The 27,476-nt window shown below is 56.7% G+C and overlaps 1 protein-coding gene across 1 annotated transcript; it reads left to right on the forward strand.

The window, feature by feature from the left end:
* The first annotated feature begins 442 nt into the window (after nt 1-442).
* Nucleotides 443-26,856, forward strand: EHD3 (EH domain containing 3). Its single transcript, XM_008700558.2, has 6 exons — nt 443-747; nt 9,896-10,072; nt 13,209-13,306; nt 20,776-21,188; nt 21,845-22,009; nt 24,687-26,856. Exons 1-6 carry the CDS (start codon nt 521-523, stop codon nt 25,212-25,214), a joined length of 1,608 nt encoding a protein of 535 aa, XP_008698780.2. The 5' UTR covers nt 443-520; the 3' UTR covers nt 25,215-26,856.
* Nucleotides 26,857-27,476: the final 620 nt, after the last annotated feature.

Here is a 27,476-nt window from a genome sequence, read left to right on the forward strand (position 1 = left end):
GCTGGCATTTAAACCGGCACTCGGGGCTGCGGGCTGCGGCTGCGGGTGCTGAGCTGTCCGCGGGCACGGCGACGCCGCCTCCTCTCCGGAGCCGGCCCGCCGCGCAGGAGCCGAGCCGCAGCATCCCCTCGCGGCACCCGGGCCAGGGCAGGAGAGGTCGGGGGCCAGGTCGGGGACCCGGCATCGCACCCCGGCATCTGGAGGTTTCATTGCAGGTTTGACTTTAATTTCCGAGATCGCAGCCCTTCTGCCCGGCGTAGATTATTTCTGCTCCCCACCCCGCCTTGGTCGCTGCTTGCGGCGCGCGCTGGGCTGGGCCCCAGGAGCTCGGGCAGGGCGCGTTCCCGCCGCCCCTGGGACCCCGGCGCCGCGCGCCCAGCCATGGTGCGGCCGAGCCCGGCGCTCGGGTGAGGCGGCGGCGCGGCTCGGAGCGGCCGGCCGGCCCTGCGGGGCCCCTTCCCCCCCGGGAGCTGAGGGCGCCGAACGCGGGGCTGCGCGCGGGAGGCGAGCGGCGGCCGCGATGTTCAGCTGGCTGGGTTCCGACGACCGCCGGCGGAAGGACCCCGAGGTCTTCCAGACGGTGAGCGAGGGGCTCAAGAAACTCTACAAGACCAAGCTGCTGCCCCTGGAAGAGCATTACCGCTTCCACGAGTTTCACTCGCCCGCCCTGGAGGATGCCGATTTCGACAACAAGCCCATGGTCCTGCTGGTGGGCCAGTACTCCACTGGGAAGACCACCTTCATCAGGTGAGCCGATCCCGGGGCTCCAGCAGCCCAACCCCCGCCCAGGGCGTAGGGCCTCCGTTCACTCCCGGTGGCCCCTCCTGCCTGGGGACAAACGGGAAGACTTCCGTGGAGGGCGCTGAAGACATTCTGGTGTTTGTGTGTCCAAAGCTTGCCCCACCATTTCACTGCTGGTCCCCCACCCCTTCCTACCTAGTGCCTCGCTGCTGGCTCTTGGCTCCAGAGGTCGGTTTGAAGTGTGAAAGTTCAGAGCCATCCGTATTCTACCCATTTTATGGATGATGAAACTGAGGCCCAGGAAGTACAGTGAGAAAGCTCCTGGTCACAAGAGCACCTTATGCTGGTTGGGGATGCCTCACATTCTCACGTTTTAGGGGCAAGCCCTTCATGGCCAGGACCACCTCCCTTGCCTTTTAAAGGGCTCAGCCATTCACGTGGGGGCTTGGCAATTGCAGCTGACCAGGCGGGCTGGGGACTCTGTAGCCCCTGCTGGTGTGGTGGCAGGTGTCCTTCTTTTTATCAGTTTCCTTCTCTGAGCAGAGCTCCTACATAGATCTCTTGGAGACTGGACAGAAGCAGTGTCAGAAGCAGAATGCTTTTTTTCTTTTCCCTTGTTTGATCTTAATGGCGCCGTAATAACATTAACTAGTCTTTCAGAGGTGGAGGGGACATGGGCAGATTGTCTCATCCAGCCCCTTGACCTGGCAGGTGAGATGACTGAGGTGTAGAGGGGTTCAGTGACTGCCCCAAGCCCCGTAACTGAGTAAGAGGCCCACCTGGGATGCTGAGATGCATGGGCGGAGATCCTTGGCTAAATGCCCGTCTTGCTCTGACGGTGAGTCATCTATTCCCTTGAATTACAGAATCCTAGGGCCGGAGGGATCCTCAGGGAGTCAGCTTGTCCAGAGAAGTCCGTACACTGTCCTCCAGAGTGATGACCGTCTTTCCTGTCTTTCCGGGACAGGCCTCTCTCCGGTCCTCAGTCCACACGACCCTCAAGGCCAGGCGGTTTCCTCTGGCCTCATTTATAGCCATTGCCAAGCCTCTGCAGGTGCTTTGTGGCCCTCTGTTCAGTCAGACTTCTGTAGTGTGGCAACGGGGGCAGTGGCCTCCAAAATCAGTGGTGCTCATCTCCTGCAGAAGTTCTCAAAGCAGGGTGCTCTTGTTTCCCTTCAAATCAAATCTCATTTCCATTCCAGTCAAATATTGACGAGCTGGGCACCTGCCACATGCAAAGCACTGCGCTTGTTCCGCAAGGAGAGCAGAAAAGTTAACAGTCTGGTCACTAATTTTCTAGATACTAATTTTCTCCAAGTCTAAGCTTGTACCCAAGCCTTCTGGGAGCAGGGCTGCACCACGCTGTCTAAACGGAACACCAGATGGGCTTTGCCTTTGTGGGGTGGACAGCCTTGGGTTCAGCAGCTTTGAGGGGCTGAGTGATTTCTAAAGAAGTTAGGTACCTGGGCTGGGGAGTGGGGAGCTACTGGCTTTGGATACCTAATGTTGATAGAATGACAAGGGCTCTTAGCAATGGATCTAATCCATTGCTTTCTTAACTTTTTAAAAGGTTAATAATATATCCTTCGAAAATCTGACAAACGCTGTGGCCCTATCTTTAGAAAAATGCACGTCCATATACACAAAAATGCACAAATTCATATAGAATCTCAGAGCGAGAACCCCTGATCGAATCCATTTCCCTTAGTTCATTAAGCACCCGTTGCTCCCTAGGTTCTGTACAAGGTCTCCTTTGTAATCCCTGTCCTCCACCCGGCCTGGTTTGTGCCCCACGGGAAGTGCAGGCCATTCACAGATGGCTCGTGCCCTTACGCGGGCCTCCCTAGCCCTCTGGACACACCGGGTTATAACTCCAAGGACATTACGTGGAGCTTCTCCTTCCGGTAGCACCAGAACTTAACAACTGTGCCTTAGCTCCCTGGGGGCCTCGCCTGGGGTCGAGGCTACTGGAGCCTCCCAGGAGATGTTTACAGAATGGGAGGGAAGATGGGGAAAGGCGAGTGTCTCCTGGGGGCAGGATCCTGGAGCGGCAGACAGATTGAAGTACCTCTTGCCTGAGAAGCTTTCCTGGCTCTGCCTGAGTCATGCTGGCGGGTAACTGGGTCTAAGAGAGTGGCAGAGTCGAGTTGCCATAGATTATTGCTTATCTGTGGGAGACAGGAAGGCAGGGAGAGGCAGATCCCTCGCTTTCTTATTCTCTGAGTACAAGAGTTCTCCCTCCCCACTCCCGTAGTAACTGAATTTAGCTCCTGCATCAAAAGCCATCCGCCCGCGAGGGAGAGTCTACCAGCAGGGTAGGAGGGGTCTGAGCGCGGGGAAGCCCTCCAAAACCAAATTACGTCTTTTCCTCCTTTTCATGAAACCCACTAAACAGCTATTTTTCCCCCCACTGGAAAATGTAGACAAGAATGAATTTGAGGAAGAAGAAAATAAAATCACCCATAAGCCCACGACTCGGGGGAAACCATTTTAAATATCATGTATACATAGAGAGAGAGAGAGAGAGAGAGAGAGAGATTTATATTTTTTGTATATGATTTATATACATTTATCTTTCCATTATTTTTAGCTATTTTGTAACACAAGTGAGATCGTGCCATAATGTAATTCTGTATGCTGATTTATTTCACTTAGAGAAGGAGCATTTTTCATGTGACTCTAAACCTGTCAGCATTAGTCTTGAGAGCTGCGTGATACTTCACCCTGTGTGTATGCGATGACTCATTAACCAGTCCGCCTCTCTCAATGCTCTAGGCCGTCTCTCATTTTTTGCCATTGTAGAGTCCCTCTGAATACCTCTCTGCATGATATTTTTCCACGTGTTGGACTGTTTTCTCAGAGATTCCCAGAAGTGGAATCACTAGGCCAAAGGTTGTACCGTTTTGTTGTCTTTTTAAATTTTTTCTACTTTTTTATTTTGGTGTCAAGAATCCTATTTCTGAGTTGCTCTGCAAGAGGGTAAGTTGATACAACACCCCTTCCCCAGAGCGAAGCAGGCCCCCCTTGGGGTAGCCCAGGGTGCCTCCCGCCCTCGCTGCCCCGGCTGCTTGCCTCGAGCGCAGTGATTCCCAACTCCGTCCCTGACCCGAACCTGTGCAGACGTTTCCCTCGGAAACAAAGACTTGCCTCTTCGTTTCCTGGCCCTTGGCCCTTTGCCTCCTGAATGCCCATCCACTTTCAGTTATGTGTGCTTGCCACGGCGTCCGTGTCTCGTCTCAGGAAGAACATGCAGTAAAGTACATTCTTCTAATAACTAATTAATGTGCTATGATCACTGCCTGAAATAACTTCCCTGGCCTAAGGCCTGGCAACCCAGAGTAATAAAATAAACAATAAATTGGCCTGGGGGCTGCTCCCTCCACACAGGCTGCCTCTTTGGATACAGTAGCTCTGTGTCCCTCTGGCCCTGGCAGCCTTCCTCCAGCCTCTGCTGTGTGCCTCCCTTCACTCTTCCTCTCACTGGCCCGCAGCCTCCACCCCCTGCTGCCTCCAGCCCCCTGTTCCCTTGCACGCTTGGCCCCTGGTCACCAAGGCACATCGTGGGCTGCCCCGGGGGCTGAGACAGGCCCCAGCGCTCTGGTGGGCTGGGAGGGAGGCCTGGCTGGGCCACAGCAGAGGTCAAGTAGAGGACCAGGGGACGGAGTGTGGGGCCTGAGGCTGCCACAGCGAGGCTGCCAGGGCCTCCACAGAGAGATCCGGGCTGGTCGTGAGAACCTGAGGCCCTGCTACAATGGGACTCGGACCCTAAAGTATGAGCGCGTGGTGGGGCTGCAGGGCTGAGGTGGGGGGCTCCTCAGCGGGCCCTGTGGACTGCCCCCACTTCTTCAGGGAGCTCTTTGTGTCCTCCCACAAAGGTGACTCGGCATTTGGCTGGATTGTGCCGTCTCTCCTCACAACCCCAGCGTCCCCACTGCCAAGGCCTGGCCCCTGGCTTTACAGCATCTCTACCACATGGAAGATGATCATCCAGAAAGCCGAAGGACTAGGGAAAGGGGCCACCTTTCCAGGAACACCCACTGACCTCTGCAGGGTCTGTCCTGCCAGCCACAGTCCCTGGAACACCTCACTCCTGTCCTCCCGCTGTGGTCAGCAGACACCCTTCTCCCGTCAGGGCTGTGGTCTGCTGGTCCCTAAGTGGGAGTGGGTGGGACTCTGCCCACCTCTTACAAGGCCCGAGTGTTACTCAAGGGAGCAGACGGCCCTAGGCCAGAGGAATGAGTCTGCCTGCCTCAGGTGTGGCCTCAGATCTGCCTTGAACGTCAGGTGTGCGGAGGTCCTCAGGGGAAGCATTTACTGGCAGGAGGGAACCTCTGGAGAAGGGCCTGCATCCCATTCCCATTGACAGTGAGGTAAGGCCATGGAAAGAACTCAGGCTGGCTTAGCAGAATCTAGGCTCTACGCTATGGCCAAGAGACCTTGTCAGGAAGGCCTAGCCTGTCCAAACCCCAGCCTCCCCATCACTGACCAGACACGAGCAACAACCACTTTGTGGGGTGTGTCTCCGGATTAGGAAGGGAAAGAACCAGTGTAGCCCCAGTTATGCTGCCGGCACTGGCCTTGGGGCTTTATCATTCACTCTTGTCTTTCTAGCTGATTCTCTAAGCAGAGGCTTAGAAGCTGGCCCTCAGGCGAGTGGGGGAAGCCCTTGTCCAGCTCCGCCCACAGTTGGGGGGAGGGAACAGAGGGATGTGAGGGAGGTGAGGAGGATCTTGCCTCTACCTCCAAGGGCTGGAAGAGGAGTGGGAAGGGGACTGTGCGCGGTGCTGGGTGGGTCGTGGACTGGGCAGGCCGGCCTGTAGAAGGGTGAGTGCAGGAAAGGGAGGCTAGTGGGCGGCTTGACAGCCTGGCTGCCGGCCTCCTCCGTGCTGAGGTCACTTTGTCCCGTGGCGGAGGCTGCTGGTGCCAGGGACAGTGGTGGCTGCTCCGTTGCCTACAGAGCTGATTCAACTCTCAGCGTGGCCATCGAGGGTCTCCCATGTCCTATCTCACTTTGTGATTATAGGGTGCTTTCCAGGGTCCCTAAAACCTCCTGAGGTAAGTATTACCCAACAGAGCAAGTATTATTTTGTTTTTTAAGATATTATTTGAGAGAGAGAGAGAAAGAGCACGTGCACACAGGGGAAGGGGCAGAGGGAGAGGGGGAGGGAATCTCAAGCAGACTCCCCACTGAGCGGGGAGCTCAATGCTGGGTCCATCCCAAGACCCTGAGATCACGACCTGAGCCGAAATCAAGAGTCGGACGCTCAACCGACTGAACCACCCAGAAGCCCCAGTATTATTGTTTTGACCCTGTTTCAAAACTAAGAACCCAAGGCTTGGAGAGACCCAAGGTACAGGTGTACAACGCAAATACCTGTAAGAGCAGAGAGCGAGCCGTGCCTTTAGGGTCTAGAGAACGCAACCCATGAGCCCGGCCTGCGGTCCAGCCCCGCTGTGGCGGACGTGGATTCTTCGGAGGCAGACCGGGTTAACGTTCTTGGCTCCACGCCTTTACCCTGGGTGCTTAGGTCACCAGTAAAGCAGGCCACATGCCTAGATTGCCAGCCAAGCAGGACACACAAAAAAATGAGGAAAGTGTTAGAAAACAATTTGCTTTAAAAGATATGAAGAAAAATTGTCCTCACGGAAACATCAGAATTGCGTGGGACTTCCTTACACCTATATTATGGTGTAGTATTTATTAAATTGCATTGGATGGCCAGGGGGCAGAGGGGCGTACCAAAATCTTTTCCACTCTTAGGCCCTCTAAATATTGTTCTCTGGCCCCAGAGTTGGGCAACCTGTCTCAGTTTGCTCAACGGCAGCATGGAGAAACGCCGCCGTCCCATGGCGCTTCTGGGACTGACGCGGTGGAGGAATTCGGGGAAAGGTCCCGGAACGACACCTGCCACACAGCGGGTGCTCAGCCTGCCCATCCCTCTGTAGTCTTGTGTGTCCCCATCTCCGCCGTTTCCCACCCAGGCTTGAATTAACTTTTCTTTTTTTACACTGCTGTGGGAATGTTTTTGCCTGGCAACAGAGGCGATCTGTATCACTCCCCATAGAGAAGCAGCCATGAGATTCCTCAATAGCTTTTTCCTTTCTGGACACAGTGGTGGCTTTGTTAAGGGGGCACTCAGTGCTGTAAGCCATACCCAAATGTCCCTGAGAATTTACCAAGCCCTGGGTTCTCTGCCCAGCCCGGCTGTGTCCCCGGACCCGCTGGTGGCTTCGCTGGATTCTGTGTTTCTCCAGACCCATATGTGGTCAGCAAATTGGGGGTCATGTGGGTTTAGCCGAGAGGGCAGGACAGCAGATCCAGCCGCCAGGCCCTTGCTTGGCCACCTGAGGCTGCGGCTCCAGAACATCCTGGAAAGTGGCCCCTGTTATGCTGGGAAGAGTCACCCTTTGTTCATTGGCTGGTACGCCGCGTCTCTCCCGCGGCTGGGATCTGAGGCGCCCGTGGCAGGAAGATACTTCGTCACTGCGTTTGGCCTTCTGCAGGCTGGGCATTCTTGAGGCTGCCTCAGGCCTGTTTCTTTCCCCCCGTCTGTATGTCAGCTGTCCCCGAGGCCTTTGATGACATCCAGCACCCTGCTCCAGGCTCAGAATTCACACTTGCCACATGCTCTGCCAGGAGGGCCCTGCCAAGGCTTATATCCAAGCACACGTGGGACAGGTGCCCCCATCCCAGGCAAGAATGCATGGGGTTCCCCGGCACAGCCGTGATCTCATGAGGCAGCTTCACGTTCCAAGAAGGGCCTTGGCGAGCCAGTGGGGCTGGACCTGCTCTGGTCACCCATAGCAACCACTTCTGTGGGCCGCATCCCCCTCACGGAGACTGAGCTTTGAACCCCAACGGTGGGTGTTTATGGGGATGAGCCCATTCCTGGGTTTGTGGGCACCGAAACCTAACTTTCCCCCAAGGCCTGGCCCCCCGGCCAGCCTCCTGCCAAACCGTACTCCTCTGTGGCCTTCCTGTCCCACTCCTCCTTCTGGTCTCCTGTGGGGCTCAGCCCCCTCCCGTTTCCTGGTCAAAGGACCTAAGGCAGGAAAGGAGACAGTGAATGTAGTGGTGAGGAGCATGAATTCTCCAGTCCAAGTGCCACAGTCCAAATCCCAGCTCTGCTGTTCACTGACCGCATATCCTTTTTTACAACGACGGTAATCTCGGTGCCGGTACTGGCTTAAGGGCTTAAGGTCTGTAATGGATGGCACGCTCAGAACGCCCTTCGAGGTGGGTTTTCTTATTAGGCCCATTCGATGAGAAGGATCATAGCGCTCACATCCGAGATATGAAGAGGAAACGAGATAATCCATGGAAAGTCCAGAACAGCGCCTGGCACATGACTGGTACTTAATAAATCAGAACTATAATCTCGCAGGTCATGGAGGACGGTGGTGAGGTTCGCAGAGCGTACGTACCTTCTGAAGGGCGTATTCCTCATGGTTAGAGAAGCAGGTTTCTGGCCCCAGGCTGCTGAGATTCCCTGCCTCTACACTGAGGCCCTGAAGATGTGTTTGAGAAAGCCAGACATGCTGTCTAAGTGCGAACCTGCTGTCATTTATTCTCATCACAACCCAAGTGCCAGATTTCAAACTGATCCTCTGATGGGAGAAAATCCTGCCCTCACACCTGGGTTATTGGGCTGTCCTGGAGGAAGATGAGGGCCTCCCAAGGCAACTGAAAACCCTCCAGTGTGGCCAGGGGTGACCTCCTGGGCGGCAGCCCCTCCGCTGGCTCCTTGGGGAGGGAGCCCATAGCAACCCCATTTCAACCGCCCTGTGCCTCAGAGTAAACAAATGGCTCAGAACACTTCCTTAAGCACAAGCAGGATGTCGATGAGCCAGAAGAAACCCCATCGGGTCTCCCCAGCTACCAGCCTGTGGGGCAGAGCAGGACCAGTGCTCCAGGCCTGTTCTGGGGAGGCTTAAGACAGGCAGAGAGTTCAGGCCCTGGAGGCATGGCCTCCTGTCCCAGCTCTGTTCTGACCTGCGGGGCCTTGGTCAGCTCGCTGTCAGGGCAGAAGACAGCTGAAGAGCCAAGGATTTGGGGTTAGACTGATAGGGGTTTGGGTTCCCTAGCTGTTTAACTTGGAGAAAGCCACATAACCCTACTCTGCCTCAGTTTCCTCAGTACCTGCCTGTAGGGCCGCTGTGAAGCCCGAAGAAGATAATGTTCTCCTGGGGAGTAGTGTCGTGTCTGGCCGGTGGAAATGCGACTGAGTGTCACTGGATTTATCAGTGACATGGGAAAACTGGTCTAGAGCAGGTCGTCAACCTGCGGTGCCCCTTAGAATCAACGAGGGAGTTCCTAGAAAGGACCAGTGGCCAGTCCTCCCCCCTCTCCCCCAGCCAGCAGGGCAGGACCTCCGGGGTGGGGCCTGGGCACCATCTGCTGGAGCTGCACGGAAGCTCGAATGCACCGCCAGGGCGAGGACAACCAGTCCAGGGGGCTTTCACGTTCCTTCGCATCATTCTCGGGCTCACCAAGTTTGCTCTTGACTTCTAACAGGGCCTGGAGAGGAGCAGTGGCCTTGGGCTGTCCCTGCCCGGTCCTGGAGAAGAGCAGAGAGGGGCACCTGCCACGTCAGGCCACAGCCTAGTCCTGACGCTAGAGGGTGGGACTAACATTCTTAGACTTTTCGCAGTGTGCCCTTCTCACCGTACGGTGTGGGAGCTGTTTTTATATTTTATATTAAGTAACTGAATAACCAGATAAAGAAGTCTGGACCTGCGGAAAGCCAGCAGGGTCTACGGACGGTCTCATTCTAACCTTGTCTTCATGCAAGTACTTGAGCGGGTGACCTTCAGTTATAAAGTCTGCTGTTCTCTGTGCAGGATTCAGTCTCAACCCCGTGCTTATGGCGGAGCTCAAATCCTGCTTCTCCCTGCCCCCCAACTACTGATTCAGGGAGAGAAAAAGATAAAGGCCAAGAAGCACAGATTAGATACTTGAAGTTCGGCTAATATCCCACTTCCTCCACGAAGGTCTTTCAATTCCCCATCCGTGGAAATCCGTCCCTGCCGTGAAATGTCATTGCTGTCCACCTGCCCCTCTGCCGTGACTCGCATCACCGCCTGCCCGTGGCAGACACGCGGCTTTGCTCTGCGAACAGAACCCCTGTGTGACGACTGTGCTCCCTTCCACCAGGTACCTCCTGGAACAGGACTTCCCCGGCATGAGGATTGGGCCTGAGCCGACCACGGACTCCTTCATCGCTGTGATGCACGGACAGGTGGAGGGGATCATCCCCGGGAACGCCCTGGTGGTGGATCCTAAGAAGCCTTTCAGGAAGCTGAACGCCTTCGGCAATGCCTTCTTGAACAGGTGCGTGCTCCAGGAACACTCATCCTGAGTGTTCTCTTTTCTTCTTCTTGGAGTTTGAGAAGGAAGGGACGGGGTCTTGGGAGGCTCACTGCCTTCTCCATACCCAGAGTCTCTCGATTGCCCCTTTCTTGCTGGGAACGTAACTGAGACCGTCACCACTGATCAGGGATGTAGGAACTGGGCTAATTCCTCCTGATCGTGGAGCTGGGTAGGGGACACCAGTTAAATCACATCCGCCTAATCTGCACCTCCCTCCAATAAAAGCAGAGAGGGCTGTACTGTGTCTTTCCCAGCTATTGTCTATCCAGTTGACGCTTGAACAACACAGGTGCGAACTGTGTGGGTCCATTTATACACAAATTTTCCAGTGCGCAGGCTGGGACGGGGTGATGGACGCCTCTAACCCCTCATTGTTCTCGGGTCAGCTGTGCTACAGAGGGGATTTGCCTCCAACTGGAAGGAGGCAGAGGAAGGTTCCTCTCTGTTCCTGGACATTGTCCTTACCAGGTGGACAGAACCCGGGGCTGAAGGCGGGAGCCCTGAGTTTGAGCACTGTGTGACCTCGGACAGGTCACATCTCCTCCCCTGGGACGAGTGTAAGCCTGCAGACATCAGGGTCATTGGGTCAGTGTGAGTGACGAAAGCTGCAGGGAGTGTGTGGCAAGCTGACCCTCATTCCCATTATTAGTCCGCGTAACCAGAATGCAGGCTGACCCCGATCACCCTTGTGCTACAGACCCACACCACGAGCTCGCATGCGTATCACACCTAAATGGTGGGAACTACTCTCTCTAATAGGAGGTATTTAGAGTAAAGGCAAAGACGCATCAGGTGGTCCTGGGTCACGGTCCTACCAAAGAGCACCATGGATCTTAGGCAGATTATCTAAGTCTCTGTGCCTCACTGTTCCCATCTGTGAAATAGGATAAAAGTAATATCCTTCTCTGGCAAGAGGACTGATGAGGCCTCTGTGGAAAAGTTGGCGTTGGACATGGGTGTTCAATGATGAGTGAAATGATGCTGGAAAGGTCGGGGGAAGGGACATTTCAGGTAGAGAAAACTGGGGGGAGAAAGACGAATCCAACAAGCAGAGAGGAAGGAAAGAACATGGCTTGCTGCAGGAGCCCTGGGAGCAGAGCACAGGGCACTGTGAGGCCTGTGCTTTCCTCCAGGAGCACAAGAGCTGCGCGGACGGGTGTTTAGACTGGTGTCGGGCGTGTCTGCTGGAGGGACAACAGGGACCCGGGGGTGGGGAGGGGGGGCCTTGCAGCTGCCTCCAGCTCCACGGCAGCCACACCGGGGAAGGCTACACCTAGACATCCGACTCCCATCTCCGAGCTGCCCAGGGGTCCTGTTACAAGCGCTCCAACCACCTCTGCCTCCTCCTCCTTCAGCTCATGCCCTTGCCTCTATTCTGGAGAAAACGGAAGCCAGGATCCGTGGAGCCCCTGGAGTTGGGTTTTCATCTGTCCATGCACTGAGGTCACCTGCCCCCGTCTGCAGAGAGCTGCGTTCTCTCTTTCCCCTCCCTTCCCCACAGGTGCTTTCGGGCCAGCCGCTCAGGGACCGCTCCCTCGGGGACTCCTTTTTCTGACAGCAGCTCCCGCCCCTGCCCCGCCCCTCACTTCCCTTCACAGCCAAGTTTCTGGACTTCACCTCCGCACTTCTCCCTGTTTCCCCATCACAGCTGCCCATGTGAAGGTCACCGTGACCTCTCAGTGATCATGGGCAGTGGACAGTTCCCTCCCTTCCCTTACCCTGCCTCTACTTTGCCATCAGTCCTTCTCGACCCTCGTTCCCTCTCAGCTACCTGGCCCTCGTCCTGCCTCCCTGGCCAGGCCCTCTCCAGGCTGCTCTGTCCCCCTTCTCTCTGGCTCCTGTGACCTGGTGTCCCCCTCAGTGGGGCCCACCCTCAGCCCCCTGCCCTTGTCACTCCAGGAGCTCAGCCTGGGGGAAGCTTCAGCCATAGCCTCTGCCCCAGACACCAGCCCGTGCACCCGACCACCTGGTCACCAAGTGTCTGAAACCCAAGTCACGCCAGCTTCAGCAAAATGAGGAAGTTTTCCTAGACTGCTTGAATGGGCCATAGAGCCTAAGGACCAGAATGAGGCTAGGCCTCAGGAATAATGGAAGCCAGGGGCCTAGATCAGACAGGGGCTTTGTCATGGACTTTCCTACCCCATTACCTAGTCCAGCGCCAGGCACGTGGCAAGCCCCCCACATACCTGACGAGCCGAACCAGGCTTGCTGCCAGCCATCCTCTCTGAGTCACTCTTTTGCTTAAAATGTTCTCAGCATAAATAGGGTTCTGCTGCCCTCAGTATAAAATCCGAATCTCAAGGCCCTCGCAAGGAGGCTGGAGGGTCCCCTGCCCCCCCTCCCCAGCCTTCTCTGGGCAGCCCTCCCTGATGCCCCCTTCCGTGCGTCCCTGGCCTCCTCACTTCCCTGGCATCTCAGCTGCCACCTCACTGGGCAGTGGAGGCCCAGTGTACCTGAGAGAATAAGACACCTTTTTGACTTCCACCAAAAACAGCATCTAAGAGAGAAGGCTTGAAGTAAGAAGGACCTAAGTTAGGTTTACCAATTTGTATTTTGAGACTTCAGGATGTAACCCTAGAAATATTTCCTTTAGCAAGGCTTGACCACTATCTTGATAGCAGGGCATCTGGAAGCCCAAATAAATGTTCCTGGGTGGCATGAGCCATTCATCAAGGCCAGCTTCCATGCCTCCTCTTCCAGGAAGCCATCCCTGGAAGCCATCTCTCTACCTTGGATTTCCTGAGCCCTTCACCTGACCTCCCTCAGGGCACTGGTCCCATTTCACCTCACGTGTGGTTGCCTGTGCCCACACCTCCTCTCCCCGCCAGGCTGTGCTCCTTGGGGGCAGAGATTGAGGTTTGCTGTCCCTGACAGCAGGGGTTCGCAAGTGGAGGACCACGGCTGCCTTGGGATCACCCAGGGAGCTTCCTCAAACTACAGGTCCCGGGCCTAATGCTGGGGCTGAGTCTGGCCCGGAGCCTGGGAATCTGCTTTGGAAGGCAGCCAGGCTTCTGAACCTCCATCCCAGGCCTGGGACTTGGGAGGGTGCGTGAGAGCCAACGAGAGGACAGCATGGGCTTGCTCTTGCCCCATGCAGGTTCGTGTGTGCCCAGCTGCCCAACCCAGTGCTGGAGAGCATCAGCGTCATCGACACTCCGGGCATCCTCTCTGGGGAGAAGCAGAGGATCAGCCGAGGTAAGCAAGGCACCGGCTAGGATTGGCTCTGGCTCTGTTCTTTCTGGTATGTTCTCTTGCTTCTGGCCTATGAGACAGACCCCCCCCCCCACATCCTTGCTGTACCTCGATGAGCTGGGACTGCCTCGTGTGCTGTGTGGGACGATCCAAGCAGGGGGCCAGAGGACAGTTTGAGCCCACTGTCGCTCAGGAGACAGCTGGCCTCAGTCTTCTCATCTGTAAAAGGAGACGTCAACATCTGCCTTACCTCATTGGGTTTATTCATCCTCCAAGAGGCCCGACTGTGGGCCAGACCCTGGTTTGCTTCTGAAGTTCCCATAGTCCCTGGCCTGGGGAGCTTGCTGTCTGCAGGGAGGGCAAATGCCTGCAGACAACTTCAGCCCAGGAACGTGAGGATGGGAGCACACGCTGGGGCGTGAGAGTAGGGAGCTGGGTACGTAACAGCACTTAGAAAACTGTTCACTCCAGACAGATATGGGGCGACTGCTCACCGGGGAGGTCCCCGGGCACGGCAGCGAGGAGACGGAACGCTGGCCCCGACTGCCGGCGAGCTGAGCCTGCCTCTGCCACGTCCTAGCTGAGTGAGCTCGGCAGGGATCTTTACTTCAACGATGCATCCGTAAAATCAGGGAAAATGATTCTGTCTACCTCATAGGGTTGTTTGAGGATTAAAATAAAAATAATATAGATATGAAGCCTCTGCCTGGCACATAGCAAGTGCTCAGTAAACGTGAATGACAGATCATCGCCATCACCAGTCTTTTCTAGCTCTAAAATGCTCGATGATGCTGTCCAAAACTCAAGTCCGCTCCTGGCCCCCTACCCCAGCCTCTCCTGCCACAGCCTGCTGTGTGCCCCAGGGAGCTCCCTGCCCTTTCTGCGTCTCTGGCAAGCAAAGCAGAAGAAGCCGCTCCCGCCCCAGTACTGGAGCTAGGAGCTGGGCTGGAGCCAAGTCTGCACTCAGAAGGCAGCCTCCGGGAAGGAAAGGCTTGGGACTGGCAGGTGTTCTCCGGGCAGTGGCCTTAGGGGACTGTCTGCTGCCCTCCCGCATGTGCATTGGCCCCCTGTGCTCTGCAGCCAGCCGAGATCTGTCTGGGCCACCGTGGTGGGGCCCAGAAGCCCCTTCCTCCAAGGGCATGGCCCGCATGGGCCGGCCCCTGCTGAACCCCAGGCTTCTGGGCCCCGGGGAGGAGAGCCCACTGTCTCACGGGCAACAGGCCAGTGCCCCCATGGCTGTACCAAGGAGGCCCAAGTGCCCCCTGTGCTGGCCTGGGTACAGGCCCATCGCGTCAGAACTGGGCCACCGTGAGCACTCCAGCCAGCTGCCCCAGCTTCCTCTCTGAGGAGAGCAGCTCTCTGGAGTGGCAGCACCCAGCTCGGCCCGTGTTGATCCGCCATGGCCGTGTGGGTGGGTGCAGCCAGCACTGGTATTGGGTAGACGGGGAAGACGGCGGGAGAGGCGGTCAGGTCCTCAGCGCACTCCAGGGCCTCAGGACCCTGGTCTGTGCTGCAGGAAAGACAGAACCTGTGCCTCAGGGCCTCGTTCACAGCAGGAGGGAGGAGGGCTGAGGCCCGGTGGGAAAGCCTGGCCTCTCCCTCCGTCTCATTTCACTGAGGAGGTGACACCTGGGACAGGGGGGAAAGACGGCAGCCAGTCAGGAGGGGCCTGTGTTAACACACCGTGTAATCGGCAGGACATCGGTGGAGAGAGTCTGGGACGCCTGGGCTCGGGCTGCCTACCTCTGGGCTGTTCGGTGGTGCAGGGGCTGAGGAGGACCTGGTGTGGAGACACAGAACCACGGCCCTGGGAAGAGAGGCTCGCCTGCCCTCTCCTCCGGGCCTTCGTGAGCAGCTCGGTACTCAGGCGAGCCTGTGGAGCTGCTTGGGCAGCTCTGTCTCTGGCTTCTATGTGTTCCCCTAAATACTCCCTCCCTCCTTACCAGACCCTCCCTACCATCGCCCCTGTTTCATCTGGGCTCCCCCTGCATTTAGACCTAAAGGAGATTTATTGCTTCACACTGGCAGCCTGGGTCTCCTCGAGGAAGGCTCAGGAGAGCCACAACTTCTCCATCTGAACCACCTGGGGTCTGGGGTGGGGGGCAATCCTGCAAGGCCGTGCAGCCTGACAGGTGGGTCCAGAGAGGACTCCGGCCTCTAGGGTTTCCGAGGGCACTGGACTGTGAGTTCGGAGCCCTGCATTTTCGAACTAGGATAGGTCCCAACAGGTCACATTTTCTCCTGGAGCCTGTGTCTTGTGTAACAAGGGATAATGATACCCATCACATGACCTTGTGAGGTCGACAGATAGTAATGGAAACACAGACATCAGCTCTGAGACTGGATCACAGTGAGCTCCCTTCTTTCCCCATTATCTGCCAGCCAGGGCTGCCTGTTAAACAACGCCAGGCTGATCTATGTGAATGGCCTTCCTCGCGGTTGTACAGTGCACAGCCTGTGCAGCTGTATGTGGCAGCCCCGTTTGCAGGGACTGCTGCCCTCCCTCCTCAGCTCCTGTCCCATTCCATTCTTTTCATATTCTTGTATCTTCTCTCCTGCTTTCATCTTTGGACCTCAGGGGCTGCCCTTGGCAAATTAGGTGCTTGGTTTTCTCGCCTGTCCTTCCTATCCCTTCCTACCCCTCACTGACTTCCAGAAGCGATGGCCCCATGAATGGTTACATAAGCCAGTTTGTTCTCTGCCTTCCCGAGTTCATACTATAAATGCAGTTGCTGGCAAAAGCAGCCTGTGATAAAAACCAGAGCTGGAGCTGGACTCTGGCACCGTATCGCCAGCCTGGGACAGTGCCGCCTGCTGCACTCCAAGGAGACTGGGAGTGGGAAGGCACCAGACACCCTGAGATGTTAGGGAAGTTTCCAGTGTGCAGAGCCTCTCCCATTCTTGCTCACAATCAGCCATAGGACCTGGTAGTTCCAGTTTCTGTCTACACACGTGTATACCTTCTCATCTACACACACACACCCCCTTGCTCCACACACCCCCCCCACACACACACAAGCAAATGCATGGAACCGAACGCTCTCTGTATGGCTTCTGGCCTGGGGCCCTCAGAGCTCTGGGTTTGGCTGCACCACAGATCTGGCGCTTCTTCCTTTCCTCCAGCCAGCTCAGGATAGGACGGGGCCCCATGGGGAGTCCGGCGACTGCGCTCTTTGCAAGAGCACTGGGCAGAGAGGCGTGTAGAGCCTGAAATCCAGCCCACGCTCCACCCCCTGGGCTTCACACCGGGCACAGTGCCATCTCCCCAGCAAAAAGGGGCAGCCTTCTCAAATCGGCACAGAGCCACCTCTGGTTGGTGGCCCCAGGGTGCCACATGCTGGAAAGTGAGCTGCTCCCGAGGGTTCCCCAGGCCTCGGCCTTCATGGGAAGGAGCCCTCCAGCTCTGGGCTAGAGCTGGCAAAAGAGTGGTCCTTGCTCAGGGTGGGGCCTCTCTGCCCAGGCCTGGGGGAGGGTGTCTTAGGGGGAGAGAGGAAGCAGGGGACATCCGGGAACCTGAGTCCAGGAGGTCCCAGGCCCGCACGTGTCTCTGGATGAAGATGCACTGGGATGGGCAGCAGGCAGGGAGCCAGTTCCAGGAAGTGACAGGATGTGCCCAGCCCCAGGCTCATTACTGGGAAGAAGCAAGGATGCAGCAGAAGTGGGAGGGCTCCGGAAGCCTGAGCGTCCTCACACCTGGGAACCACATTTCCTGGCTCCTTCTCAGCTGGAATTCCCCACAGGCCCCACCCTAGAAAAGCAACCCCTTGGGCATGGTGCTCCCATCCGTCCAAGGGGACCTCTTCCTGTACAGGTGAGCTCAGCGGGGCCAGAGCAGGTAAAAACCACGCCCAGGCCGTAAAGCTGGAATGGGAACTCGGGTCTCCTGATTCCCAGTGCAGCGGCTTCTGAGCACATTATCATCTCCTGCCCAGGAAGAGTGCAGGGAGTGGGAAGGCAGCAGACTCTCATCTGCAGTCCGCTGGGGGGACCTCGGAGGGTCTGGGCTGGTCCTTGCAGCCTCATGTCCCTGGCCCGTCCCTGGACTCTCCCTGGAGTGGGGCCCGCACTTAGGGACGTCTGGGCCCCAGACTCTGTGCCCTCCACATGTGGCTGTGTGGGCATCCCGCGCCGGGGCGGGGCAGCGGAGTCCTGACACGCGTCACAAGGGCTTGCTGGCAGCCTTGGGGTCCTCAGAGGCCTGCGATGTGTCTGTCCGGCCACTTTCAATGTTACCTCTAGGAGGCATGCAGTGTGACATTGTTTCCCTTGTCATCCGAACTCGTCCCACATTTTGAAAATTGATGCACTCTTATTTCTCTTTTGCTAAGATGTCTTTAAATCTCAAAAGAGATCTTTTGGGGCAAGAGAGGACCTTTCATATGCCCAGTCCTCTGTGCTCCAGCCTCACACATGGCTCTGCCTAAGAAGGGAGCGTGGACAGGAGGCAAGGGTCTGCGTTCCAGTTCTGCCCGTGTGAGCTTGGCCAGCCCCTCGCTGCCCTGTAAGATGTGTGTGCCCTGTGTACCTCCTGGCATGCAGACACTTAGGAGGCCGCATGGAAGCTGGTTCTGTAAATACAGAGAAATGCGCCGTCAGCTCCCTTGTATTACACTGCAGACTGCAGGAAGCCGGTGGGTGATTAAGCGGTTGCCTTGCTTATTGTGTTTGTCTCATTGATTTCCTCCTGCCTGGCATTACTTAGAAATGCTTTCTTTCCAGTCCTCCGGAGCCTGGGGGTTAGTGGGGAGAGCCTCAGATCCTGCAGGCTGCCTGGTCTCTGGGCCTGATGCCTGCAGGTCAGATCTCTGGGAGCCAGCAGACTGGCTACACGTAAGCCCAGGGGTTCCAGGAAGGCTAGCTTCACCGCTCAGGCCCTTGGGACTTAAGTGTCCCTTGAGCCACTAGTTTGCATGTCCTGAGCCCTTGCACAGCTGCAGGTGCTCAGGGGCTCTTACTGGGGGGTCTCAGCGCCATTCCCGAGACCACCTGAGGACAGGGGGCCTCTCACCCTGGAGGTTAGGGCAGAGCCTCCAGACCGATCCAGGCCCTCCCTCCGCTCTTAGATCCTGCTGCCAGGGCTCTGCCACTGACCCCTCATTGGTCAGGTGTTATTTCCCCCATTTTACAGCTGAGAAAACTGAGGTTCAGATTTGCTAAGGCCACACAGACAGTAAACGAGACACCTAGTCCCATGCCCTTCTCCAGTCCATGCCTTTCAGATGCTCCCATTTCTGGATGTGCATAAGCCCAGTCCCGGAGACAGTGACCCGTCCTGGAGGCTGCTAGGTTCTCAACAGCTGGGTGTGGGAGGCTGAGCTCCAGAGGAAGCCCACACCCTCACTGCTCGATCCTCAGGGTCCTCACAGCCAAACCTGGGGAGAAGGCGCCTGGCGTTACTGACTTTGCAGTTTGACGGCACCGGTCAGAGCGTGCAGGATTCACAACCCCAGGAAGATGGATAGGAGGTCTCTGTGCTTATAAAATCCCAGAAAAAGTTCCCAGAAGTTGTCTGGCTGTCCTCAGGCAGGAGCAGACTTCACACAGGCACTCCACGGGGTTGAAGACAGAGGCCCCCAGCCTCCTATCTCCCTGTCCTGCAATGGCTTCCTTGTGTGTCTCCAACATCCATCCTGCTGTGCTCTCCACCCTCACACCTCTAGTCTTAGAAGCAGGGAGAAGGGAAGCTCAGAGATCTTCCAATCCAACCCCCTGCTTTGACAGGCAGAGAGACCAGGGAACAGAGACTGAAGGCTATTTGCCCAAGAACACATAGCAAGTCAACGGCTGCCCAGAAGCCAGAGTGGGCTTACCCCATCAGTGCTCCTCAGGTGACCCCTTTGGAGCACATCCTGAGAACACCGAGGGGCATCTCACCCAGCCACGGGGACAGGAACGGGCAGGGGGCCGTCCTCTTCCAGCAGCACTGACCTGGTGCTGCTCTTGCCCCACCCCACCCCGAACTGGGGGCGGGTCAGCCTTGCCCCTACTCCCCCTCAGGCCTTTGCAGCTGAGCCCCTTTTTGCATGGCTGGTGCCATCAGGCATTGGAGAGAGTTGGGGTGGGGGGGGAGCCTCTTTGCTCTGCAGCTTCTCTGGCCCGTGGAGGGCTGGTAAGAGGCCTGACTCGGGATGGGGAGACATGAGCTCTGATCCCGGTTCTGCCCACTCCCGCCACATGGCCCTGTGCACTCCCGGAGCCTCCACCCCCTTGTCACTAAAGTGCCCGGCTCCGGCCGCGCACCCGGTTAGGAGTGGCTGCTCTGTGACTTTCTGGCAGAAGCAGCAGCTCTCAGGGCCGCCCTGCGAGCAGCCCGCACGCCACAGCCACAGTCCTGTCAGGCCAGAGTTGAGAATGAGCCCTGCTGCCCTCCCCAGCTACCAAGGAGGGCAGGCTTGCTGGTCTGGACTCCAGAGGAGCAAAGCTGTGACCCGCTTGCTAGGATGGGGCTTGGGGCAAGGGGATCAGGTTGTCCTTGTTTTCTGAGCCCTCTGGCCCCCTTCCTGCCCACAGCTCTGAGGGTCTGCTTTGGGAGGTGAGAGCAGCCCTCCACCTGGCTGTACTGAAGGGAAGATTAAAATAGCCAGGCCTGGGAGGGAGGGACAGAGGGGAACAGGTACCAGCCCCAGGGAGGGAGAGGGAGAGGGGAGCAGGGTAGGGGGTGGAGGCTGCAGGTCATCTGAAGCAGGAAGGCACAGGCCTCCTGGACTCTGTGGGAGCTGCTGGCTGGGCCTGGGCCGAGGGCAGGCAGGGAGGTGGGGAGGCAGGGAGGTGGCCGGTGCAAGACTGCTGCCCTCCAGCCTGCAGGGAGCCCAGGGCCCAGGTGGTCCCGTCCAATCCACTCCTGGTCCCGCCCCTCAGTGGCTATTTGACTGTCACCTCATCTCTGAAACTGTTTCCTCCGAAAAGTGGGAGTGGGACTCCTCACTCTGCCTATCTCACAGGTGCTGTGGGGGTGACATGAGGCCGTGATGTCAATGTCTTGCCAGCCAGAGCAGGCACTGAACTTGGGGTTGGAGAGCTGGCTACCGTGCCCCAGCGGCTACCCCCTACAAGCAGGGTGGTCTTGGCTGAGTCACGGTGCCAGAGTCTCTCGGTGACCTGACCGAGCCCCTACTTCATTGCTGGGCGGAGCCTGGCCCCAAAGCACTTTCCTGAGCCCGGTCCCTGAATGGGGAGCACTCCTCCGCCTGAATAAAAAGGCTACATGGGAATAGTGATGTTAACAGCAACTATGTGCTAGGCCCCGAGTGTGTCTGGTCCTTAGAATTCCATGAATTAGGTGCTATTAGTATGCCCGTTTATGGGTGAGGGAACACTGGCTCAGAGGCACTGAGTGACATGTTCAAGGTCAAATAGTGAGCAGTAGAGACGCTGGGATTGGAACCCAGATCTGACTCCCAAGACCGTGTTCTATGTACGGTGCCTGGCTGCCTCTGCCCGAGGGCCCCCTCCTGACTGTCCCTCTGCCACAGGGTACGACTTCGCGGCTGTCCTGGAGTGGTTCGCCGAGCGGGTGGACCGCATCATCCTGCTCTTTGACGCCCACAAGCTGGACATCTCTGATGAGTTCTCCGAGGTCATCAAGGCCCTCAAGAACCACGAGGACAAGATGCGGGTGGTGCTGAACAAGGCGGACCAGATCGAGACGCAGCAGCTGATGCGGGTGTACGGGGCCCTCATGTGGTCCCTGGGCAAGATCGTGAACACCCCGGAGGTGATCCGGGTCTACATCGGCTCCTTCTGGTCCCACCCCCTCCTCATCCCCGACAACCGGAAACTCTTCGAGGCCGAGGAGCAGGACCTGTTCAGAGATATTCAGAGTCTGCCCCGAAATGCCGCACTGCGCAAGCTCAACGACCTCATCAAGAGAGCCAGGCTGGCCAAGGTGAGGCTGTCCCCCCGGAGACGTGCAGGCTGGGGGCGGGAGGGTCAGCTGCCAGAGCGGGGGGCCGCCACCCACAGCCCTGAGCTCTCGCCTGCCCGCCTGACACCGTCCTAGAGCCCCCGCTTCACGGACACCAGCTGTGTCCGCTCGGGCAGTGGGGGGCAGGAGAGTGTGGTGGTTATGGTCACAGGCCCCGGCGTCAGGTGGCCAGACTGGAGCCCACCTCCACGGTTCTCAAACTGTGATCCCAGCTCTGGTGAGGTCTCTTTATGCCTGTCTCCACGGCTCTACAATGAAAGGATGGGAGGATATAGCAAAATAAGGAACGTAGCGGCCCCCATCACAGTGCCTGGCACCCTTAGAGTGCTCCAGAAATGTGAGCTGTCGTTGCCATCTTCCTCGTCACCAACCCCAGCAGCAGTATTACCGTCCCTCTTACTGCCTTGACCTTACTCTCCCCATAATCCCACCCTTCCCTTATGATCTAGGAAAACAGCTCCGCCCTGGAAGTGACCAGCGAGGGTGAGGGGGTGAGATAGGAACGATCGCAGAAGCAGCAGAAGCAGGAGGAGGGATTCATGGGAAGAGATGGGTGAGAGCCACCCCCTGGAGGGAAGGAATGGGTCCAAAGGTTTCTCTGTGCCCCCATGTCTCAGGTTCACGCGTACATCATCAGCTCCCTGAAGAAGGAGATGCCGTCAGTGTTTGGAAAGGAGAATAAGAAAAAGGAGCTGGTGAGCAACCTGGCTGAGATTTATGGCCGCATCGAGCGGGAGCACCAGATCTCGCCTGGGGACTTTCCCAACCTGAAGAGGATGCAGGTAACCGGGGCTCCGGGGCTCCAGGACAAGGGACAATGTCATACGAGCTGGCCGAGGAGAAGGCCAGCCCTGGATGCCCCGATGGAAGCGGACCCAGAGTCCAAAGGCGAGGAGATGGCCCCATGTCTGCCTTTCCTACTGAACTGCCAGTGGCCCAGCAGATATCATATCTGGGTGTGGGGAGAACACGGAGCCCCAGTTCTCCCAGTGAGACAGGGTGATCCATGATGTTTGGGGCCTGATACCTCCAGTGTAGGACCTCCCCCTGACACGAACACCACAGGCTTGGAGTCCCCACCATGCCATGTGAAATGGGACGTCACCTGACATGGGGTCTCCAGACTCTCAAGTGCTTATATTTACCCTAGAGCTCCCACTTGGGAGCAATTTGGGACACAAGCCACGGAGAAGCAGAAGTCTGCATGGGAACTTGCCATCTCCAGGGTACACCGAGGACCTCTGTCTTGGGCCAGGGACCATAACACCTGGTTTCTCACATTATTCCCCAGAGCAGTCCTCTGAGGGAGACCTTTTCATCCTCCTTTTACAGATGAGCAAACCGAGGTTTACAAAGGTAATTAACCTTTGTAATTAATTGCTGGCAGTTTTCTGAGAGTAGTGTTCACACAGGCTGCTAGTGGGAGAGCCGGGAGCTGTCCCCACAGTCCAAGCAAGAAACCACCACACCATACTAACTGGATCCTCTCTGAGCCTCTATCTCTTCTTCTGGAGTCTGAAGCTCCAGAAACATCCACCTTTCTAGATGTTACGAGCATCAGTGAGATCATATTTGCAAGGTGCTTAGCACAGAGCCTGGGACAGACTATGCTCTTAAAATGCAGTGTCCCATTCGGTAAGACATCACCACGGGGGGGGGGGGGGGGGAGCTGGGTGATGAACACAAGGGACCTACCTGTACGCACAATTGTTGCAACATCTCATGGTTCTATGATTATTTAAAATAAAAGGGTTCTAAGAAGTAGGGAATTTTTAAGAATAGCAACAGACGTAGTAGTAACATCGTTTGTGCTCCTGTTGCCGATTTTGATCTTGGCCTCGGCAATTTGTTTCTCAGTTTAAGACCGGAGGTTCAGAATGTCAGTAGAGGTGCAGATAGGCATTTTTAGTTTCCCATGTGCTAAGAGAAAGAGAAAAAAAAAATAGACGTGCAAAGTATGCTTTTGTTCATGTATCCCTTCATTCCCATAACTACCTCCCAGGAGCTAGTTACTGATTTCAGAATCACTTTAACATAATTCAGGTTTGCCACTCAGCTGTGGCTTAGAATATTTACAACTTTTAGCCTCTCCTTCTGTTAAGAGTGTCACGATCTGCAAGCATTTTGGAAGATAACATTTGAAAGGGCCCATACCACCCCATTTCTAATGTGAGGAATCCTTTCACATTATAAATTATTTCACCTTCTCATCTGTTTGCCCACCTTAGGCCCCGTTGTTAGGGACGCTGAATCAATCACGTAAACGGCGGTCCTGGCGGGGCCTGTGTGCCCCTGCAACACATTAGGATGCTGTTTGGAAGCCCGCCAAACACACCTGGCTGTGGATAGGCTGGGAGAGATGCCAGGGACCTTGGGAGGTTATGCCCCGAGGGCAGGAGGAAGGGCTTATCTGCTCTTGCCCTGCACACCCCACCCCTCCAGCCCCCTTTCGCCTCCCCGGTGCGGCCCTGCCTTGGAAGGGAGGTGAGAAATGCACAAGCTAACACTCACTCTTGAAATGTAGTTGTGGGTGTTTTCTGAATTTTTCTGCAGTGAACTCGATGTGCTTGTCCCTGAGGCTTCCCCTGTGCACTGGTCTCTGCCCAGTGTCCTGAGATTGCTCTGGCCAGAGCCAAGGCAGGGGCAGAAAGCTCTCACCTTGTCACTGAAAAGGCCAAGGAGCTGGGTGTTCTAGACCCGGGACCTCTCAAAATCGCAGAGATGTGCGAAGGGGAGCGTATTTCTTGTGCCATGGGGTGTGGGTGTCAGGGGAGGGCAGGGAGGGGAGCTTTTCTAGGATCTGCATGCCTCCCTGCGTCTCCTGTGTCCAAACCCACAGGGGAGAAGCCAATAGTTGAAAACTCTCTCCAGGTGATTCCGATTAGCATCCTAAGAGTCACTGGTTCGGAGATGAGCCATGGCTTCTATGATGATTTGTGTTTTGTTGCCTCTGCCTCAGTCTTTCCTTCCCTAAATGGGGGTAGAATGTGATGTTCCTCCCTCAGAGAGTCCCTGGGGGAGCGAGTGAGATCACCCATTAAAGCGAGCAGCTGCTGTGCCCTCAGGAAATAACCCTGAATAAAGCAGAGAGACGCACAAGCCCGTCTCAGAGGACAAGGCATTCAGGAACCACCCTTCGGTAGCCAAAACTAGCAAAAGAGAAATTGGATTGTTTTCCAGAGCTGTAAAGGGAATCCAGATAAATGGAGCAAACCAGTATTTGTTCAATTTCCTTTTCTCCCCCAGACCCTGCACCTGTTCTCTCCGGAAAAATTCCACCCAGAGCCAGTGCCTTTTTTTTCCTCCTCCTCTCTCACATCTTTCTTATTTTGTGATCGGCTTTTTAGCCTCCAGGGCTGGGAGTATTCCAGCATTTGCAGAAGGCAGCATCCCCAGCAAGGGGAAAGATCTCCTTCCGGGGTCTTCTACCCTCACTTTCTTTTCTCTCCCTCTCCCCAGGACCAGCTGCAGGCCCAGGACTTTAGCAAATTCCAGCCCCTGAAAAGCAAGCTGCTGGAAGTGGTAGATGACATGCTGGCCCACGACATCGCCCAGCTCATGGTGCTGGTGCGGCAGGAGGAGACGCAGCAGCCTGTCCAGATGGTGAAGGGCGGAGCGTTCGAGGGCACCCTACACAGTCCCTTTGGGCACGGCTACGGGGAGGGGGCCGGGGAGGGCATTGATGATGCCGAGTGGGTGGTAGCCAGGGACAAGCCCATGTACGACGAGATCTTCTACACCCTGTCGCCGGTGGACGGCAAGATCACAGGGGCCAACGCCAAGAAGGAGATGGTGCGTTCCAAGCTGCCCAACAGCGTGCTGGGCAAGATCTGGAAGCTGGCTGACATTGACAAGGACGGCATGCTGGATGACGAGGAGTTCGCGCTGGCCAACCACCTCATCAAGGTCAAGCTGGAGGGGCACGAGCTGCCCAACGAGCTGCCCGCCCACCTGCTGCCCCCGTCCAAGAGGAAAGTGGCTGAGTGAGGGGCAGAGGAGGCTCAGAGCAGGCAGGGGTTTGAGGAGATGGGAGAGGAGGACACACACACACACACACACACACACACACACACACACACACTCGCACACGCAGATCTTGAAAACTGCATTGCAGCTGAGAGGGGCAGGGACCCCCAGGCTTCTGGACTGGTCTTTGGACACATCGCCAGGTTCTCGGCATTGATAGAAGCACAGGAGCGCTCCCAGGACCCCAGGGTCAAGCCCAGGTCTCCATGCCTCTTTCCCTCCCCTCTCCCACCACCCAGAGACCTGCCTTCTCCCTCAGAGGCAGTCCACTCCCCCACGGGTAGCCCACCCGCCTCCAGACTCCCAGGCTCGGAGCAGATGGAAAAGGCTTCTCGCTTAATAGGCACTGTACTGTTTTCGGTGCTTCGTCCCCCTCAGTGGCTTCCCAGTGGTAAGCAAGGCTCCAGGGCTGAGAGAAGTGCCAGAAGGGGCTGCCACAGGGGGGCGGGGGTTAGGGGGTGTAGAAGGAAGCATCCTCGGCTGGGTCCTGAACCTGAAGAGACATAGCCCTGAGCTCTGTGCCCCACCCCCCCAGGCTCAGACTGTCTGCCTGCGTGGACCAGTCCTTGAACCCTACCCCTACTTCACTGCAAAGAACCCCAGACCCAGAGAGAAAGAGAACAAACTGTCAGGAAAGAAGGCAAAGAAATTGCCTGAAATCCTCAACTCAGAGCCAAAGTGGCTTTGTTCCACAGAGACTGTGAGGTTCGTGTTTCTTCCACCCGGCCCTGACGTTTGGATGCTCGGACCCTTCTGCCATCGGTCCAGCCCCGCCGTGCGCAGGGAGCTGTGGGGGCACTGCACATAACGATCCCGCTTGTCCCCCCTCGGGAGGTAAGCATCAGTCCTCCCACTTTGCCGATGAGGAGCTTGAGACTCAGAGGAGTTGAGGTGACCTTCGCAAAGCCACAGAGGCCACGCGTGGTAGAGAGAGGATTCGGAGCCAGGGCCTCAGACCCTGCCCGTGCAGGATTCCAGCATCGCTGGCTGCCGCCGAACCCCGGAGAACAAGCCGAGCATGCAGGGCACACCTCGGCCGCCCAGGGCAGGCTACTGAGGCAGAAGGGCCAGCCGGCATTGGGTGGCTGTCAGTCTGGCCATCTGTCCCATCACAGAAGCAAACCGTGCCGTCTGGCTACGCAGCCCATGTTCCTAAAATCACCCAAATCCGACAGCGCCAGCCGGAGAGTGGGCCGGCCTGCTGGCTGCTGTTGGCGCCTGAATCATCCCGTTCAAACGCAGCCACCGACCCTCCTCGAGGGGGACCTCGTGCTCACTCTCAGAAGGCGAACGTGAGGGTTCTGAGGTCTGGTTCCCTGCAGGAGCCCCGGCGACTCTGCGGCGGCCTTGGCACCTCCCTACCATTGTCAGTGCCCTACGCCCTCCTTCACGCTCTCCCTGCCCCCGGCTTGCTTTGTGGCCACTGAACCAGTCACTTTGTATGCTATACTCCTACTGTGATGGAAGATAGAAACCAGTATAACTTATTTTATATCTATGTTCAGACTATATCGAGAATATTCTATGTATCTCTGATGTGCTTACTACTGCAGTGCATTTGTCGTTAGGATTCATGTTAATACAGCACATTTATCCTTTGGTACCTGCTTGGCCACAGAGCGTCATTCCAGAGGAGGCTGAGGGAGGCCGAGGGAGGGAGGTGGATTCTTACTGGGCTCCTGGGGGCATCCTTGGCAGAGGGTCGGGCTGCACTCACACACAATCCCATCGGCCTGATGCCTCCAGGCTGACCTCCTGGAACCACCGCTTCCAGCCACTCTGGAGTGGAGAGGATCCCCAAACCTCCGGGTTTCCTTCTGTACCCAAAGGTTTCTCTTTCTCGTGAAATGAAGGGCAAGAGAAGACCGAGGCAAAGAGGTCACATGTCCCCTAAGTTGAGTGCAAAGCCCAGCCTGCTCTATGCCTTTGAGACGAAGGAGACAGCAGTGAAGAAGAAAGAGGGGTATCCATTGTCCCCTTGCCCCACCACCACTTGGACACATGCATGTCTTCCTGCCCCACATGTCCCTCCCTCTTCAAGACTCCAGAGATCAGCGAGGCCCCGGGAATGTGTGGTGGCACTTTTCCCATCTTCCGAGAAAGAGGAAGTGGTGCTTGAGGCCCCTCTCAACGGGTGAGGGGACAATGAAGGGACACTTTCTCTGGGGCAGTCCCTCCGGCTCTTGCTGCCTCAGCCTCCTGACCTCTTACAGGCTTCGGGAA

Source organism: Ursus maritimus, unplaced genomic scaffold, assembly GCF_017311325.1.
Source record: "Ursus maritimus isolate PB19 unplaced genomic scaffold, ASM1731132v1 scaffold_6, whole genome shotgun sequence".
Taxonomy (NCBI): Eukaryota; Metazoa; Chordata; class Mammalia; order Carnivora; family Ursidae; genus Ursus; species Ursus maritimus.

What these genes read in the sequence shown, in the direction of transcription:
- EHD3 (XM_008700558.2), top strand. Translation starts at nt 521, where the DNA reads ATGTTCAGCTGGCTGGGTTCCGACGACCGCCGGCGGAAGGACCCCGAG. An exon ending in GGGAAGACCACCTTCATCAG is followed by an intron (nt 748 to 9,895) that starts GTGAGCCGATCC and finishes CCCTTCCACCAG; the next exon opens with GTACCTCCTGGAACAGGACT. An exon ending in CCAACCTGAAGAGGATGCAG is followed by an intron (nt 22,010 to 24,686) that starts GTAACCGGGGCT and finishes CCCTCTCCCCAG; the next exon opens with GACCAGCTGCAGGCCCAGGA.